Source organism: Rhinatrema bivittatum, chromosome 16 (genome assembly GCF_901001135.1).
Source record: "Rhinatrema bivittatum chromosome 16, aRhiBiv1.1, whole genome shotgun sequence".
NCBI classification, from domain to species: domain Eukaryota; kingdom Metazoa; phylum Chordata; class Amphibia; order Gymnophiona; family Rhinatrematidae; genus Rhinatrema; species Rhinatrema bivittatum.
The window spans coordinates 60,654,352-60,674,287 of NC_042630.1; the positions used below are offsets into that span (position 1 = coordinate 60,654,352).

The 19,936-nt window shown below is 46.3% G+C and overlaps 1 protein-coding gene across 1 annotated transcript; it reads right to left on the reverse strand.

Moving 5' to 3' along the window:
• Positions 1-3,689: 3,689 nt before the first annotated feature.
• Positions 3,690-4,694, reverse strand: LOC115077749 (olfactory receptor 1361-like). The gene has a single exon (XM_029580035.1). The coding sequence runs from the start codon at positions 4,692-4,694 to the stop codon at positions 3,690-3,692; it is 1,005 nt and encodes a 334-aa protein (XP_029435895.1).
• Between the last annotated feature and the right edge of the window lie 15,242 nt (positions 4,695-19,936).

Here is a 19,936-nt window from a genome sequence, read left to right on the forward strand (position 1 = left end):
TTGTTTCAAAGTGGTGGGGACATACCAGAGGGAGAGGGAGCAGTTAATAATTTCTGCTAGTGGTTTAGCTATGATATTTGGAATAGTCAGAAGGGATTTTGTAGGGATGGTGTCAGAGGGGTGTGAGGAAGGTTTCATTTTCTTTAGCAGTGATGATATTTCAGAGGCGGAGGTGGTTTCAAAGGAAGCCAGAGTGATAATAGGGTTTTTAGGAATGACCTTGGGGAAGGGGAAGGATGGTTGGAATCATGACATAAGCTTGGCAATTTTGTTGTGGAAAAAGTCTGCTAGTTCATTACATTTGCTTTTGGTTCATTATCTGAGATGGGGAGTGGAGTCATTTTTGTGAGTTCTGATACATATGAGAAGAGGGCTTTGGGATTATATTGGAAATTATAGATGTTTAGGGCGTAGTAGTCTTTTTTTGTTTTGAGGATGGTAATTCTGTAGGAGTGGAGGGATTATTTATATGCAGTTAGTAAGGTAGGGGAAGGATCCTTGCACCATTTTTTACTCTGGCTCTTAATTCTTGTTTGAGTATCTTAAGGTCAGGGGAATACCAAGGTTTTTTTGTATTAGCTGCGGGATTTAGTTCTTTAGTCACAAGTGGGCAAAATTTGTCAGCGATAATTTTGGTTATCTTGTTCCAGGAGGAGAGGACTGTGTCGGGATAAGAGAAGTCTAAATTATTGAATGCTTTGGTGAGGGTAGGGGATAAGATTGTATTTAGAGCAAGGTTTCTTGAACTGTATAGTGTTAGTGTGTTTTTGGTTGGGGCAGATTATAAAATCGGGGGTTGGCGCATGCAAGGGGCTACTCACTAGTGCATCATGCGCACGCCGATGCCTGCAGCCTTCACCCGTTCCTCCCAGGCCACTCCAATTTAGGAGTGGCCTGTGAGGGAACTTCCCTTCCCCCTACTCTATCCTTTCTACCCCTTCCCCTAACCTTCCCACCCCCTAGCCTTATTCTAACCCCACAACCTTTATCTTACCTTTTACACTGGCACCTGCTGGCACGCGATCCTCCGACACAGCAGCAAATGGCCACTGTGCCGGAGGCCTCTGGTCCCACCCTGCCCCACCCTGGACCGCCTCCGACCCCTCCCCACTCCTTTTTTGAAGCCCCGGGACTTAGACGCGTTCTGGGGCTTTATGCACATTGCTGGGCCTTTATAAAACAGGCCAGACACATGTAACCCCCCCTACACGCGTAAACCCTATGGATTTATACGCGTAGGGCTTTGAAAATCTGCCCCAGTATGTTCTCATCCAGAAGAAAACCCATTTCATTTTACCTTCAAATAGCACCAAAACTATGCAGAATATGGGTAGGAGTGGGATTTTAATATGTGAAATCCATTTCCTGCAAGACCATTTTCAGACAGGAAATTCTCTATTTATTTATTTTTATTTAAAGGTTTTTATATACTGATAGCCATTTGCACATCGTATCGGTTTACAAGTAACGTATAACAAGATAGAGAAAATACATGGATGAATATTGGGTTGAAAGTCAGCAGCATAAAGCGGGTAAAGGTATTTTTATGTTTCTGAGCTGTCAGTTCAGTAGAGCAGGGATGGGCCTGGAGAGATTGTCAAGAAGAAACACCCTTGATCAAAAAGTCAATCATTTCAATTTGCTTGCATTTTCCTTGTTCCTTGTTCATAGACTGTTGATAGATGACCTGTCTATGCATAATGTCATTGTACATTAGCATTTTGTATGGGATTAATTTGTGCATTCAACCATTGTGCTTTTTTCATATGTATTCTAAGATGCTGAGAACATTTTATTTAAATGTTGTGACTAATTAAAAGGAAATAAGTTTCAAAATGAAATTCCCACACATAGCTAATTATGTCTTCACCCTTACCCTTGCATGGACACTTTTAGTCTCTCAGAGGGGGATAACTATTTCCAGCTGAGGAATTTATTTAGATAAAAGCTTAGTTACCTGATAAAATTGCTAGAAAATTCATCTCATACGTATTACAATTTCTCATAATGCCCCAATATATTAGGGCATAATTTACTATTTTTCATTATTAATTAATCAAAATGGCTGCTCATCAAAGTAGGAATTTTAATGTCTTTTACATAAAAAATAAAAGCAAAATCATTGTATACCGAGACCAAGCATCAATTATTTTGTAGTAAATTAAGTCAGATTGGATGCACCACTAATTCTTGAAGCTATTGTCCAGTTATAAGCTACATGACCCATGATTATTGGAAGAAAAGAAAAACACCCGATATGTTACATGAAGGAACCTTGCCACAAGATATGATTATTGTATTTGTTTAAATATGTATAAGCCATTGCATAACTTTACTAATTAAATAAAATTTTTGATAGTCATTTCCAAATATCCTTCCCCTGGTCCTATAACTCAGCAGCAACCTGTTTCACATCCATAGGGGCGGATTTTCAGAGCCCTGCTCGCGTAAATCCGCCCAAAACCGGGCGGATTTACGCGAGCAGGGCCCTGCGCGCCGGGAAGCCTATTTTACATAGGCCTCCCGGCGCGCGCAGAGCCCCGGGACTCGCGTACGTCCCGGGGTTCTCGGAGGGGGGCGTGTCGGGGGCGGGGCCGGAGCGTGCGGCGTTGCGGGGGGCGTGTCGGCAGCGTTTTGGGGGCGGGTACGGGGCGTGGCTACGGCCCGGGGGCGTGGCCGCGCCCTCCGTACCCGCCCCCAGGTCGCGGCCCGGCGCGCAGGAGTCCTGCTCGCGCGCGGGGATTTACGCCTCCCTCCGGGAGGCGTAAATCCCCTGACAAAGGTAGGATGGGGGTTTAGACAGGGCCGGGCGGGTGGGTTAGGGAGGGGAAGGTGAGGGGAGGGCAAAGGAAAGTTCCCTTCTAGGCCGCTCCGATTTCGGAGCGGCCTAGAAGGGAACGGGGGTAGGCTGCGCGGCTCGGCGCACGCAGGCTATACGAAATCGATAGCCTTGCGCGCGCCGATCCAGGATTTTAGCCGATACGCGCGACTACGCGCGTATCTACTAAAATCCAGCGTACTTTTGCTTGAGTCTGATGCGCAAGCAAAAGTAGGCTGATCGCGCTTCTTTTAAAATCTACCCCATAGTGTTTTGTTTTTTTTTAATGTAGCACAAGAGGCATGAGGGTTAGTGGTGGTAGACTTAACATCCTCTCCCATTTTTGTATCAGCTTCTGCTGCTGGTTTTTGGTGGCATCTGTTTCTATTTGTAAAGCTGGTACAGTGAAGCTTGAAACATTATTGAATTTGCAGTTCCCCCTAAGATATGTGGGGAACCCCTGACTCCTTTCTCCACACTAGATGTCCTCCAGCCATTTCACAATATGATTGATATGAGACCCTGTAGGCTACAGAAGCTGCCTGCTCCACAAAAAAGCTGGAGTTCAGCTAGAAGGGAGAAAGGAGTTGGCAAACCCCACATACCTTAGAGGGGACAGTGCTAAAGAATCTGAGCTGGTTCAGACATCCTTGAGTCTTTGGGTCTTCCTTTATATCGGGGGAGCCAACTGTGGTCCTCAAGAGCCATAAAGAAGTCTAATTTTCAGAATATCCTCAATGATTATATATGAAGTAGCTTTGCATTTAATGAGTGTTGTGCATGCAAATTTATCTCCTGCAAATTTGTTGTGGATATCTTGAAAACCAGGCCTGTTTATGGGTCATGAGGATCAGAGTTGGCCACCTCTGCTTTATATCATTTCATTTCTTGGGTTCATATTGTCCTGAGCAACTAAAAATATTTTATCTTTGCTTTTGTTGACCGATAAGGATAGCACTCTCCCTAAAGATTTTTGAAGAGCCACTTTTAAATCTTTGTTTCTTATGCTGTAAATAAGGGGGTTAACAAGTGGCATTAAAAAAGTAAAAATCACAGTAACCAGCATATTGTTATCCATGTTGTAGTCTGAGCTGGGTTGTAAATAAACACACATCAATGTGCTATAAAACAAAATAACCACCAAAAGGTGAGAGGAGCAGGTAGAGAAGGCTTTGCGTCTGCCCTCTGCAGAATGAATGGATTTCATTATGGAGAGGATTATGCAAACGTAAGAGGTCAGGATAAAGACAAATGGGGTGAGGTCTGTAAACACCCCTATAATATAATTCAGAAGTTCGACGGAGGAGGTCTCTGAGCATGAAAGTTTCATAAGTGCAGTGAAGTCACAGAAGAAGTGAACTATTTCATTGGAGCTGCAGAAAGAGAAACGTGATATAATTATGACTTGTGGTAGTGTCTCTATAAAACCTGTTGCCCATGAGAAAGCTGCCAGAAGAATGCAGATCTTCCTAGTCATGATGATGGTGTAATGCAGGGGATTGCAGATCGCAACATAACGGTCATAGGCCATGACAGCAAGAAGTATAAATTCTGTACCTGTGCAGATCAAGTAGAAGTACATCTGCAGAATGCAGTCACTGAAGGATATCGCATTGTTCTGTGTCAGGAGGACCGCCAGAAGTTTGGGCACAGTGACCGTCAAAGAGCAGACATCGATGAGGGACAGGTTGGCCAAGAAGAAATACATGGGGGTGTGCAGGTGTGGATCAGCACATACTATGCAGATAATGAGGAGGTTCCCCAGCACGGCCATCAGGTAGATCAATAAGAAGAGGGTGAAGAGAGGGAGCTTCAGTTCATGGAATTCTGAGAACCCCAGAATCAGGAATTCTGTCACGCCACTGTGATTTCCCATTTTCCTGTATTCATACTTTATTCTATGCTGAGATATGAATAGAGAACAATCAAAAAAGGAAACTATGTAACAAGAAGACTTTGCTATTTTAACTGTAAGCATCTTATTTGTTTCGTTCTGTGCCTTGTTTGTCTATCTTATGTTTGTCTGTACAGCACTGAGCACTAGAGATGTCAATCGGAACTGGAATCTGATCGGTTGCGGTTCCGATTCAAAAACTTAAAATTTTTATCGTCCGGCTCGATTTTTTTTTTATTGGCTGCACCCGATCCAATAACAAAAAAACCCTCCCCCACCCTCCAAAACCCCCAAAAACTGTTTTAAAATTACCTGGTGGTCCAGTGGGGGCGTGGGGAGCGATCTCCTGCTCTCAGGCCATCGGCTGCGTTAATAAAAATGGTGCCGATGGCCCTTTGCCCTTACCATGTGACAGGGAATGCGTGCCATTGGCCAGCCCCTGTCACATGGTAGGAGCACTGGATGGCCAGCGCCATCTTTAAAGATGGGAGATTGCGCCGGTACCCTCCCCACTGGACCACCAGGTAATTTAAAACATTTTGGGGGGGGGTCGGGAGGGTGGGGGATTCATTTTAAAGGGTCGGGTGGGTTTAGGGGTTGTTTTGGTGTGCCAGTTTTCCCGCCCTCCCCTGATTTACGATTTTTCACAATAAATCGGGGGAATTTCTATTGTATCGCGACTCTAACGATTTTTGATGATTTAAAAAAAATCTGACAATTTTTTTAAATCGTCAAAAAACAATTCACATCCCTACTGAGCACATCTGAAAGCTCTACACAAATTAATAATAATAATAATAATAATAATAATAATAATTTAATATGAAATCAATAAGAAAAGGAATCACAGTTGAACTACAGAGTCCATAGTGTAACACAACCACAGTCACATCACCTCATAGTCACTCTGTTAGATAGTCACATATTTATATCATTCATAGGTTACAGTCACACAAATTAAACAGTCACAGCATTGCATACTTACACAGTGACATCAATCCTCATCTGCAACTCCACAGTTCTTTATTTAGGATATTTTTCCTAAAGTTCCTTTGTATTGTCCAGGCGAGGACAATTCCATCAATGATTCTATGACAAAGATAATACAAAGGAACATCAGAAATAGGGACATTTGAAAAGGAATTCAGCAGGCTTTTAATAATTTCATCTGCTAGGATCCTAAAAGCAACTCTTTCCTCTGTATCACTGCATTGACAGGGGTGAATTTTCCAAGACTTTCATGGTATTTGTGAACATAAAATTGTCATATTGCTTATATGTGGATTAAGCCAGTATTCAGACCACTGAAAGTATGTGTGTGCTTCCACTGTTGCACTGAACAGTATGGGCCAGATTTTAAAAGGGTTACACGCATAAGGTACGCGCATAACTAGGGGTGTGCATTCGTATTGACCGCATATGAAAAACGCTACGCATATTTTGTTTTTAACTTAAAAAAGTGATGTGACATAAACGATCGGATTTCCCACATATCCAACATAGCTATGTTGGATATGTGGGAAATCGCGATTGTTGAGCCAAAATAAAAATTTAAACCCCCTCACCCTCCTTAATCCCCCCCCCAGACTTACCACAACTCCCTGGTGATCGAGCGAGGAGTGAGGACGCCATTTCTGCAATCCTTGGCGAGAAGCATGTGACGTCGGCGCCACGTCGAGTGACGCGGCGTCACGTGATTCCCGGCGAGTTCGCGCCGGAAGGCTCGTTCGGCCCAAAAAGAACTTTTGGCCAGCTTGGGGGGGCCAGCTTGGGGGGGCCTCGCCGGGAATCACGTGGCACCGACGTCACGTGATTCCCGGCGTTGTCGCGCCGGAAGGCTCGTTTGGCCCAAAAAGAACTTTTGGCCAGCTTGGGGGGGCCTCCTGACCCCCCCAAGCTGGCCAAAAGTTCTTTTTGGGCCGAACGAGCCTTCCGGCGCGAACTCGCCGGGAATCACGTGACGCCGCGTCACTCGACGTGGCGCCGACGTCACATGCTTCTAGCCAAGGATTGCAGAAATGGCGTCCTCACTCCTCGCTCGATCACCAGGGAGTTGTGGTAAGTCTGGGGGGGGGATTAAGGAGGGTGAGGGGGTTTAAATTTTTTTTTTTGCACATATGGACATATACCCAACTCATTTAATTTTTTTTATGTCCATATTGACCGCAAATGGGACCCCCTTTGGACATATTGACATATGGACATAAACTTTTGCTCTGCACATCCCTACGCATAACCCTTTTAAAACACCCCTGCGAGCCTATGCAAAATAGGCTCGGCGGCGAGCAAGCCCCGGGACGCGCGTAAGTCCCGGGGCTTGCAAAAAGGGGTGGCTGGGGGTGTGGCCAGGGGGCATGGTGTCGGTCCGGGGGCGTGTGTTCGGGGGCGTGTGGCCGAGTGCCCTGACACAGCGGCCTGTGTCGAGGCCTGCTGCGCCAGCCGACAGCCGGCACGCGTAAGTTACTACTGCCCGGAGGCAGGCGTAACTTTGTGGATAAAGGTATGGGGGGGTTTATATAGGGCCCGGGGGGTGGGTTAGGGAGGGGAAGGTGCGGTGGGGGTGGAAGAATGGGCAGTGCGCGCAGGGCTCAGCGCACGCAAGATGCACGAATCTGCACCTCCTTGCGCACTCCAACCCCAGATTGTATAAGATACGCGCGGCTATGCACATATCTTATAAAATCCATCGTACTTTTGTTTGCGCCTGGTGCATGAACAAAAGTACGCGTGCGCGTAGATTTATAAAATCTACCCCTATGTGCAAAGAAAGGGAGGATTCTGAGTTCATTCCAAGGGCAAGCTGCAGGGTCAAAAAGTACATTTTGTTATTAATTATTTTTATTTTGCTTTTCAGCACTTCAAAGCAGATTACATTCACCTACTTCTCTATCTCTAGAGGGCTTTAAATCTATGGACCTGATTTACTAAGGCTTTTCTCCCATTCTGCATTTATGGGGAAAAAAGCTCAGTAAATGAGGCTCTAAGTTTGTAACTGCAGCATTGGAAGGTAAAGGGACTCACCCAAGGTCACAAGGAGCAGTAGTGAGATTTGAACCTTGGCTTAAAGCCTACTGCTCTAACCACTAGGCTATTCCTCCACTCATGCATCGATTTTGTAAGTGGTGTATGCAATACATCATCAAACATGCGTGCATGCTTTGACCGCTTCTAATTGCATCATGGAAATTAAATCTAACTTCTCTTTTGCAGTTTTTGGGTTGGGCTCTTTGGGGTGTTGGTGAACTTGTGCCTGGAGGTATGCACGCACAAGTAAATACACACTTACATCATCCAACTTAATAAAATACTCATCCCCACATGTAAAATGAGGATTGTTAAATGTGCATGTTACAAATCTTTTGTGCAAAAATGTATGCATTTACTTTTAGAAAACAGATGTAGAAACTACACAGATCTCTGTATAAATAAATGAATGTGATATTAAAACATATGCGCATGCTTTTGGCTTAGAGATGCGTGATATTTTATAAATGGTGCAGCTAACAAAATGCAGGTGTAACTTCTGGCATACCTACCGATGCATGTATCTTCTGAGATATGCCCATTATTGACCATTCCCCTCCTACTATCTATAAATTCCTACACATGCATTGCCAGCATCAGGCTCAGGTACAAGAATAATTATGTGACTCAGGGCTCTAATAACTTTGCAAGTTTTAGAGCACTTGGTTATCAGTTGGTGCCAATCGATGTCCCAAGAATTTGTTCTCCCACTGTTGTTAGGCTTTAGGGGTTAATTATCGTAATGATTTACATGCCTAAAATTCAGTTTTCTGCATGTAAGTGGCTGTTTGAACATAGCCTGGGGGTCAATTCACATAAAAGTACACACGACCTTCTTGTTCATGTTCTCTTATGCAAACCAGCAGTAGAAGGCTCTGGGGTAGAGTTGGGGGTGAGGATAGGATTTATGCCTGCAGTTTTGCATTTTCAAAGGTAAGAACATAAGAACATAAGAAAATGCCATACTGGGTCAGACCAAGGGTCCATCAAGCCCAGCATCCTGTTTCCAACAGTGGCCAATCCAGGCCATAAGAACCTGGCAAGTACCCAAAAACTAAGTCTATTCCATGTAACCATTGCTAATGGCAGTGGCTATTCTCTAAGTGAACCTAATAGCAGGTAATGGACTTCTCCTCCAAGAACTTATCCAATCCTTTTTTAAACACAGCTATACTACCTGCACGAACCACATTCTCTGGCAACAAATTCCAGAGTTTAATTGTGCGTTGAGTAAAAAAGAACTTTCTCCGATTAGTTTTAAATGTGCCCCATGCTAACTTCATGGAGTGTCCCCTAGTCCTTCTACTATCTGAAAGAGTAAATAACCGATTCACATCTACCCGTTCTAGACCTCTCATGATTTTAAACACCTCTATCATATCCCCCCTCAGTCGTCTCTTCTCCAAGCTGAAAAGTCCTAATCTCTTTAGTCTTTCCTCATAGGGGAGTTGTTCCATTCCCCTTATCATTTTGGTAGCCCTTCTCTGTACCTTCTCCATCGCAATTATATCTTTTTTGAGATGCGGCGACCAGAATTGTACACAGTATTCAAGGTGCGGTCTCACCATGGAGCGATACAGAGGCATTATGACATTTTCCGTTTTATTCATCATTCCTTTTCTAATAATTCCCAACATTCTGTTTGCTTTTTGACTGCCGCAGCACACTGAACCGACGATTTCAATGTGTTATCCACTATGACACCTAGATCTCTTTCTTGGGTTGTAGCACCTAATATGGAACCCAACATCGTGTAATTATAGCATGGGTTATTTTTCCCTATATGCATCACCTTGCACTTTTCCACATTAAATTTCATCTGCCATTTGGATGCCCAATTTTCCAGTCTCACAAGGTCTTCCTGCAATTTATCACAATCTGCTTGTGATTTAACTACTCTGCACAATTTTGTGTCATCTGCAAATTTGATTATCTCACTCGTCGTATTTCTTTCCAGATCATTTATAAATATATTGAACAGTAAGGGTCCCAATACAGATCCCTGAGGCACTCCACTGTCCACTCCCTTCCACTGAGAAAATTGCCCATTTAATCCTACTCTCTGTTTCCTGTCTTTTAGCCAGTTTGCAATCCACGAAAGGACATCGCCACCTATCCCATGACTTTTTACTTTTCCTAGAAGCCTCTCATGAGGAACTTTGTCAAACGCCTTCTGAAAATCCAAGTATACTATATCTACCGGTTCACCTTTATCCACATGTTTATTAACTCCTTCAAAAAAGTGAAGCAGATTTGTGAGGCAAGACTTGCCCTGGGTAAAGCCATGCTGACTTTGTTCCATTAAACCATGTCTTTCTATATGTTCTGTGATTTTGATGTTTAGAACACTTTCCACTATTTTTCCTGGCACTGAAGTCAGGCTAACCGGTCTGTAGTTTCCCGGATCGCCCCTGGAGCCCTTTTTAAATATTGGGGTTACATTTGCTATCCTCCAGTCTTCAGGTACAATGGATGAATTTAATGATAAGTTACAAATTTTTACTAATAGGTCTGAAATTTCATTTTTTAGTTCCTTCAGAACTCTGGGGTGTATACCATCCGGTCCAGGTGATTTACTACTCTTCAGTTTGTCAATCAGGCCTACCACATCTTCTAGGTTCACCGTGATTTGATTCAGTCCATCTGAATCATTACCCATGAAAACCTTCTCCATTACGGGTACCTCCCCAACATCCTCTTCAGTAAACACCGAAGCAAAGAAATCATTTAATCTTTCCGCGATGGCCTTATCTTCTCTAAGTGCCCCTTTAACCCCTCGATCATCTAAAGGTCCAACTGACTCCCTCACAGGCTTTCTGCTTCGGATATATTTAAAAAGTTTTTACTGTGAGTTTTTGCCTCTACAGCCAACTTCTTTTCAAATTCTCTCTTAGCCTGTCTTATCAATGTCTTACATTTAACTTGCCAATGTTTATGCTTTATCCTATTTTCTTCTGTTGGATCCTTCTTCCAATTTTTGAATGAAGATCTTTTGGCTAAAATAGCTTCTTTCACCTCCCCTTTTAACCATGCCGGTAATCGTTTTGCCTTCTTTCCACCTTTCTTAATGTGTGGAATACATCTGGACTGTGCTTCTAGAATGGTATTTTTTAACAATGACCACGCCTCTTGGACATTTTTTACTTTTGTAGCTGCTCCTTTCAGTTTTTTTCTAACAATTTTTCTCATTTTATCAAAGTTTCCCTTTTGAAAGTTTAGCACGAGAGCTTTGGATTTGCACACTGTTCCTTTTCCAGTCATTAAATCAAATCTGATCATATTATGATCACTATTGCCAAGCGGCCCCACCACCGTTACCTCTCTCACCAAGTCCTGTGCTCCACTGAGAATTAGATCTAAAATTGCTCCCTCTCTCGTCGGTTCCTGAACCATTTGCTCCATAAAGCTATCATTTATGCGTGTATGTTTGCACACAGAAGTTATAACCTGCTTGGACTAAAAGTAACTTTCTGCTTGTGAAAGTGCACATCCTCCCAGCCAAATATGCAAGGATTTCCAAAGTGAACTAATGCATGTACATTTACTTTGAAAATCCTTAGTAGAATCTGCATGCAGACATTACCATTATAAATAATTACTCTCTCTTCGACTTCCTTCCATTAAAAGCATCAAACAAAATTCCCCTCTCACTATTGACATTCAACTCAATCAATATCTCATGGTTTTACCCATGCACAACAGAATTCAATGATAAAACTCTTCTTACCTAAGACTTTCTCCAGACCCGCCCATCTTCAAAAGCTCATGGGGTCCTGTCATTTTCTAAAGCAGCAGCTAAAGCACCAAGAGAAAGAAAGAAATACCTTTTACCCAACTGCAATTGCTGTGTGTATGTCTATCACAGAATTTAATTTGAAAAGTACATGCCTGCCTGCACAAACCCATCTGATGATTAAAAACCAGCTACCCCCATACATTAAAATGGTATGGGCTGGCAGAAATAAACTACATACAAGGGTGGCATACTCACATACATTTTTTAATTGTAAATACATGCTCACGGTTTCCAGCTATGCCTCCCATCTCTCCTACTGAATGTATAATTTTAACATGGCTAAAAGTTCATGGGCTGTGAAAGTTGCACATACCTTCCAGTAACTGCAAAGCCCAGTTATGTGAATGCAGCCCACCTAGCCAGGGAATTCTATTAATTAATTCACTTATTTACTTATTTAAATTCACCTACAGTGCCACCACCTGTGCTGAGCAGATTACCTCAATCCCTTATATTTCATACATAGATCCTTAATAAGACTGGAAAAAAATGTCTTACTCTGCAAGGTGAAATAAAACATTTGTAACTTGAGTTATGGAGCTAAAGAACCCTTGCTCCTATATTCATACATATCAATTGGAAATAGCGCACCCTCCTTGACAGTGACAGAACAGACAGGTGAAACACAGACAGTGCAGCGTCAAAATCCCCCAATTTTATACAGCCTTGACCTCAAAGCAGTCAGAATCGTTCTCAGCTGAGACGATGCAACATGGATCTAGTTAGAAAGGGATCATTCGCAAGTCAGCCCTGCAATCGAGCCAATAAATCAGATGACTGCAGATTCACAATTAGCACAATTGAAAAATGCTGGTTCTGGAGATTCCTAGGAGAAGGAAGACATTGGTACAGACTCTCACTCAAGTTTGAGTTCTGTGCTTTCTTTCTTGGCGAGTGGCTTCTGCATCACTGGAGAGGCTGAGGATTTAGGAATGCTTAAGTTCCCTGCTGAAGACATTTGAGACATGAACCCCCATGACACAATGCCCTTGCTTTGTATTTTTCTTCTAATTAATACTTGTTTTATCTACAGCCCTTGGTGATTTTTCACTCTTTATGATAATCTGGTGTAATATCTCATTAGTAAGGTTACATAATTTTCTCTGATTTGTACAGTGCAGAGGTGATCCAGAGAAAGACTGCCAAAATAATATGGGGTCTGTGCCAGAATTCCTATGAAGTGAGGCTGAAGCATCCGATTATGTACAACCTAGGAGGGACAGAGGAGATATGACAGAAACATTCAAATACCTGAAAGGTATCAATAATATGCAGGAAGGAAATTGTTTTCAATGGAAGGGGACATTATAGAACAAAGCATCTTTGTGCTGGTTTCAGACTGAACACAATATGATTTTACCCAAGGGGATTCTGCTTTCACACCAACAGGACTATACCTTGGGAGCTTATCCAACACACATACACACACACGTACATGTACACTCTGACTCAGTGCAACATGGTTCCAGGTCTTTCTGATAGGTTTATTTGAAAAATAAACAGGGCTCGTGCTTCCATTAAGCAAACTAGGTGGTCACCTAGAGCAGTGGATAAATCTTTTTCCCATTGTGATACACCTGACAGAGTACACTCATGTGTGCACATTGCCCATTACAATTCACGGCAAAAATATAAACTAAATGTTGTGGTCCCAGTCACGGCAGCCGCAACTGGCCCCTTACCTTCTTGGTCCCAGCTTGTTTCCCAGGGTCTGCGGCCTGTTTCGCGGCATCCCCACGGGGGGAGACGCTGCCAAAAAGCCCCGCCTAGACGCCTTCTTCCTAGGCGTGCGTGCGCAAGCCGCACTTATGAAGGCCGTTTCCCACCACTGGAGGCTCCGCCCTACCCGTGTCATCAGATGCCTCGGCCTACTTAAGGCTGCCGCGGAGCCCAAGACTTTGCCTTGCAACAGGGTTCCTTGCGGTTCTCTGATTGTGCCGTGCCCCGGAGTGTGCTATTGTGTTAGCAACTCCTTTCCTGCCTAAGACTTGCCTACGCTCCGTGCCCAAGTCTAGCTTTTGCCTGGCTGCCTGTTTAACCTCTTGCTTCAGTTCCAGCTTGGTCCTTGCAGCCAGCCCTGCTTCAGTTCCTGCCTGGTTCCAGTTACCAGCCTGCTTCAGTTCCTGCTTGCTACAGTTCCAGCCTGACACCTGATCCCTACCTGCCTGCTCCAGCTCCAGCTGCCGTGATCGCCTAAGTCCCAGTGGCTGGGCTCCTACGGGCTCCTCCCGGGGGAGCACCGGTTTCCAGGGTGAAGCTCACGTCCAGCTCCTGCCTGGTACCAGCCTCCCGACCTGTCCACCTCTAGAGACTATAGTACACCTCTCCCCAGTCTCACACAGGTCGGCCCAAGGGTCCACTAAACACTCATTTCACAACAGATTGCAAGGCCATGGACTCGGCCGAGGTACCAGGTCCCCAGGACCTTCCTGGGTTGGCCCAACAACTACAACAGCAACAACAGTACCTTGATGGCCTGGCCGGTTCCATTGGGCAACTGGCTGTCCGAATGGATGCCTACGACATTCGCCCTTCGCCTGCTGTGGATTTGAGACCCAAGGATACAGCTTCATCCGTGACTCAGCTGCCACCACCTACCCGCTACGCTGGAGATGCTAGGACCTGCCGTGGGTTCTTGAACCAGTGTTTCGTACACTTCTCGCTTTTGCCCCGGCAGTTTCCCACGGACTCTGTCAAAGTAGCGTACATTCTTTCCCTGCTTGATGGAAAGGCCCTGGATTGGGCCTCGCCCCTTTGGGAGTGTAACGACTCCTCCCTGCACAACTTGCAACAGTTTGTCACCAACTTTTGTCAGGCCTTTGACGAACCAGCCCGCCAGGCCTCAGCTACATCGGAATTGCTACAGCTTCGCCAAGGATCCCGTTCCCTGGCGGATTATGCCTTAAACTTCAGAACTTTCACTCAAGAAGTGGGTTGGCAGGATGATAGCCTTAAAGCCATCTCCTGGAAGGGTTGTCAGGGTGCATCAAGGACGAGATTGCCGCCCAGGATCTCCTGAAGATCTTACCGCCCTTATTAACATGGCTGCCCGCATCAATCGCCGCCTGCAGCAGCGAGCACGAGAGTTACTCCCGACAAGGCGCAGTCCTGTCCGCAGTTCCTCACGCCCACTGTCTTCGCCTAGGCCTGCTTGTCCTGAGGCCCCTGCCTCTGAACCCATGCAGTTGGGCCGAGCACCACTCACTCCGGAGGAAAGACAACGCCGCCGCTCGATGGGCCTGTGTCTTTACTGTGGGAAGAAAGGCCATTTCTTGGCACGCTGCCAGGAGCGTGCGGAAAACTCCAGAACCTAGGAGGTTGAGAGGAGCTCCTCCTAGGTTGTGCCTCAGCTCCTCAGAGTATGATACCCATTACCTTGGAATTCCCTGGAGGGTCTTTGGAAACCCTCGCATTTCTGGACTCTGGAGCTGGAGGTAATTTTATCCAGCAAGACTTGGTCTCTCAACTGCAAATCCCGACACAGAAGCGAGAAGTACCGCTCCAAATTACCTCTATTCAGGGAACGCTCCTTCCAGGTCGCATATTGACCGCCATGGCTCCCATCACAGTCCGCACCGGGGTGATCCACTTGGAGGAGATAGCCTTCTTGATTCTCGAAAAGGCTGTCCACCCTGTAGTGCTGGGGCTGCCATGTCTCCAAAAGCACTCGCCTGTGATTCAGTGGGATACTCTGCAAATCACGAAGTGGAGTCCCTATTGCCTTTCTCATTGTATGAAGGTTCCAAAACCCCCGGCGCTCCTGCTCTTGCACTCCGCCCTTGGACCTCCAGCTCCTTACAAGGACTTTACCGATGTCTTCTAAAAGACTAAAGCAGAAATTCTTCCACACCACCGCCCATACGACTGTGCCATTGACTTGTTGCCTGGAACCACGCCACCTCGGGGTAGGGTGTACCCCTTGTTCCTACCCGAGACCCGGGCCATGTCCGAGTACATCACGGAGAACTTGGCAAAAGGATTCATTCGCCCGTCAAAGTCACCTGCCGGGGCAGGATTCTTTTTCGTCATGCTGGCGGCCCTGTATCGACTACCGAGGGCTCAATGCAATTACGAAACAGGACCTCTACCATCTCCCATTGATCCCAGAACTACTGGATCGACTTCAAGGTGCAAGAGTCTTCACTAAGTTGGACCTATGGGGGGCCTACAACTTAGTTAGAATCCGCCCCGGAGACGAATGGATGATCGCTTCAATACCCACGATGGGCATTACGAATATCTTGTAATGCCCTTTGGCCTGTGCAACGTGCCAGCGGTCTTTCAGCACCTGATGAATGAGGTGCTACGGGACTTGCTTAACACCTGTGTCATCGTTTACATCGATGACGTCCTGATCTACTCCCGTGATCTGCCCACGCACCGCCATCATGTCCGCCAGGTGCTCCAAATTCTCAGAGAGCACAGCTTATATGCCAAGCTTGAAAAATGCAGCTTCGAGAAGACTTCCTTGCCATTCCTGGGGTATATTGTTTCGGCAGATGGCTTCCAGATGGATCCGGAGAAAGTTGCTGCAATCAAGAATTGGCCGCAGCCGAGGGGCCTCAAGGCGTTACAACGTTTCCTCGGCTTTGCTAACTTTACCGCCATTTTATCCCTGGCTACTCTCGCATAGTGGCTCCTCTAACTGCCCCCACCCAGAAGGGAGCCAATGCGGTGGACTGGCCTACTCCAGCCTGCCAAGCCTTTGAAGAATTAAAGAAATCCTTTTTACAAGATACATGCCTGCGCCGCCCTGATCCCAGTCGACCGTTCGTGGTTGAGGTTGATGCCTCAAATGTAGCTGTTGGAGCAGTCTTAAGCCAGCACTCCGACAAAGGGCAACTTCTTCCATGTTCTTACTTCTCAAGGAGGTTTTCCCCGGCTGAAAGTAACTATGGGATCGGCGACAAGGAATTACACACCGTGAAACACGCCCTGGAGGAATGGAGGCAGTGGCTAGAAGGAGCCAAGCACCCCTTCAACATTTATATGGATCATAAGAACCTCTCGTTCCTGCACCAAGCCCAGCATCTGAACCCGAAGCAAGCCCGGTGGTCTCTGTTCTTTGACTGGTTTGACCACTCTTCGATACCGCCCTGGTTCAAAGAACGTGCAAGCCGATGCCCTGTCATGATCCACCGAAGTGGAGGAAACCCCTGAGACGCCCCAGTACATTTTAGATCTAAGGAAGGTGTGTCTTGCCGCCACCTCTGTGTCTTCCGAAGAAAAGACTGTAGTCCCTCGCCGCGCTCGAAGGGCATGTTGGCATGGGCCCATGAATCCCTCACTGGAGGGCATGCGGGTTGTTCCGGAACGCTAGACCTCCTCAATCGGTACTATTGGTGGCCAACGGTAAGACAAGATGTACATCTCTTTGTGGACTCCTGTCCCACCTGCACCTTGCAGAAACCATTGGGAGTGAAGCCCAGAGGTTTGTTACACCCCTTGCCTATCCAGGTAGAGCCATGGACGCATATTTCCACCGACTTCGTAGTGGATCTCCCTGCATCAGATGGGAACATGGTCATCTGGGTTGTAGTGGACCGGTTCTCCAAAATGGCGCATTTTGTTCCCCTGTCAAAACTGCACTCTGCACCTGACCTGGCCAACTTGTTTGTTCAGCATGTGTTCCGGCTTCACAGTCTTCCCCAGGACATAGACCGAGGACCACAATTTACTGCCCGCTATTGGAAGGTGTTATGTAAACGCTTCAAGGTCCAGCTGAGCCTCTCGTCAGCCTTCCATCCACAGAGTAACGGGCAGACCGAACGTACAAATCGGACACTGAAGACCTTGCTGCGTTCTTTTGTGAACGAAAGACAAAACTACTGGGCCAAACTACTCCCATGGGTGGAGTTCTCATACAAGAAACTTACACACTCCGCCACAGGCAGTTCTCCCTTCATGGCTGTCTATGGGAAGCAACTTTGACCGCCCTTGCCCTCGCCAGAACCCAGTGCACTGCCAGCAGTGCAACTCTCTGCCCACCAGCTACTTGCCCTCTGGACATCCATCCAAAAGAAAATGCAACGGGCTTCCCAAGCCGCTAAAAGATGGGCAGATAGCCACTGCCAGTCTACCTTCCAGGAGATCGTGTTTGGTTGAGTACCAAGAATCTACAACTTCGGATTCCTTCCCGCAGACTCGCCCCCAGATTCTGTGGACCATTCCGCATTGCCGAGCGCGTAGGAGCTGTCTCCTAACGCTTGCGCTTACCCTCCTCTATGCACGTGCACAATGTCTTCCATGTGTCACTTTTGAAGCCTCTCATCCTCTCCAGGTACCATCCTCGAGCTCCTGAATCTGCAGACCCTGCGGTGTCAGGAGATACCCCCTACCAAGTCCGGGAGGACCTTGACGTCAGATTCCATCAATGTCGCTGGGAGTACCTCATCGCCTGGGAGGGTTGCGGCCCTGAGGACAACACGTGGGAGCCTGCCTGCAACATCCTTGATAAGGAGTTACTGAAAACCTTCCACCAAGACCATCCAGGTAAACCCAGGCCTGCTAAGAGGGGGCTTAAGAGGGGAGGTACTGTTGCAGTCCCAGTTGCGGCAGCCGCGACTGGCCCCTTACCTTCTTGGTCCTGGCTTGTTTCCCAGGGTCTGCGGCCTGTTTCGCAGCATCCCCACGGGGGAGGCCGCCACCGAGAAGCCCCACCTAGACGCCTTCTTCCTAGGCGCGCGCACGCAAGCCGCGCTTATAAAAGCCGTTTCCCGCCACTGGAGGCTCTGCCTTACCCATGTCGTCAGACGCCTCGGCCTACTTAAGGATGCCGTGGAGCCCAAGACTTTGCCTTGCAACAGGGTTCCTTGCGGTTCTATGATTGCGCCGTGCCCCGGAGTGTGCTATTGTGTTAGCAACTCCGTTCCTGCCTAAGACTTGCCTTCGCTCCGTGCCCAAGTCTAGCTTTTGCCTGGCTGCCTGGTAAACCTCTTGCTTCAGTTCCAGCTTGGTCCTTGCAGCCAGCCCTGCTTCAGTTCCTGCCTGGTTCCAGTTACCAGCCTGCTTCAGTTCCTGCCTGGTTCCAGTTACCAGCCTGCTTCAGTTCCTGCTTGATACAGTTCCAGCCTGACTCCTGATCCCTAGCTGCCTGCTCCAGCTCCAGCTGCCGTGATTGCCTAAGTCCCAGCGGCCGGGTTCCTACGGGCTCCTCCCGGGGGAGAACCAGCTTCCAGGGTGAAGCTCACGTCCAGCTCCTGCCTGATAGCCTCCCGACCTGTTCACCTCTAGAGACTATAGTACACCTCTCCCCAGTCTCACACAGGTTGGTCCAAGGGTCCACTAAACACTCATTTCACAACAAATTGTGAATAGGTATTTGAGATTCTTTGGCTCCACTGAAAGTCTGAAGTGTGAATGAATCCCTTCTAACTAGATCCATTCTGCAATTGCTCAGCTGAGAAATTGGTTCTTTCTGCTTTGAAGTCAAGGCTGTATATAATACTGAAGATTAGGGATGTGAATCGTTTTTCAACGATTAAAATTATCGTCCGATAATGTTAATATCGTCTTAAATCGTTATAGAACACAATACAATAGAAATTCTAACGATTTATCGTTAAAAATCGTTAAATCGTGTTAGTGCGCACTAACGGGAGTTAGTGCGCACTAACTCCCCGTTAGTGCGCACTAACTCGATTTAGTGCGCACTAACTGAAAATGATACAAATAAACACTTTCCAGGTCACTGAAGGTCAGTTAGGAATGAATATGTGTTCCTATTGGCTGGCTGCCCTCTTATCTATTGATGTTACCACTGAGGTGATGGTTGGGGGGATGGGAAATGGAACTGGAAACTCATGAACACCAACAGAAAATGAAACAAAGTGTTCACACTTCCCAGGTCAGTAAAGGTCACTTAGGAATGAATATGTATTCCTATTGGCTGGCTGTGCTCTTATCTATTGATGTTACCAAGGTCACGTGACTAGAACTTGTTTGTTTATTATTTTTGTTAGCAGGCACGTGAAATTTGCCAATCACAGTGCATTTTAGAAAGGTGGTCCTGGCTGGAACTGTACACAGTTCAAATATATGTAATCATTGTTGGTAACTTGGTAAGTGTATTTTTTAAGTAGCCACACTGGCACCAGTATGTTTACTTTTCCTCCTACTTAACTCACTAGCTCAGCTTTGTAAGAAGGGCTTCTCTGCTTGTGTGTTGCTTTTGTTTGGTGTGAGGAGAGCAGAAACATCAGATCTTTATTCAATCTACTACAGTCATCTCATATTAACCTACTCAATTTTTTTTAAATGATTTTAAAAATCAGGAGGGTGGGGGATTTATTTTAAAGGGTCATGGTGGGTTTTAGGGTTGCTTTAGTGTGCTGGTTTCCCTGCCCTCCCCCCCACTGGACCCCAGGTAATATAAGGCACTTTGGGGGGGTTCGGGAGGGTGGGG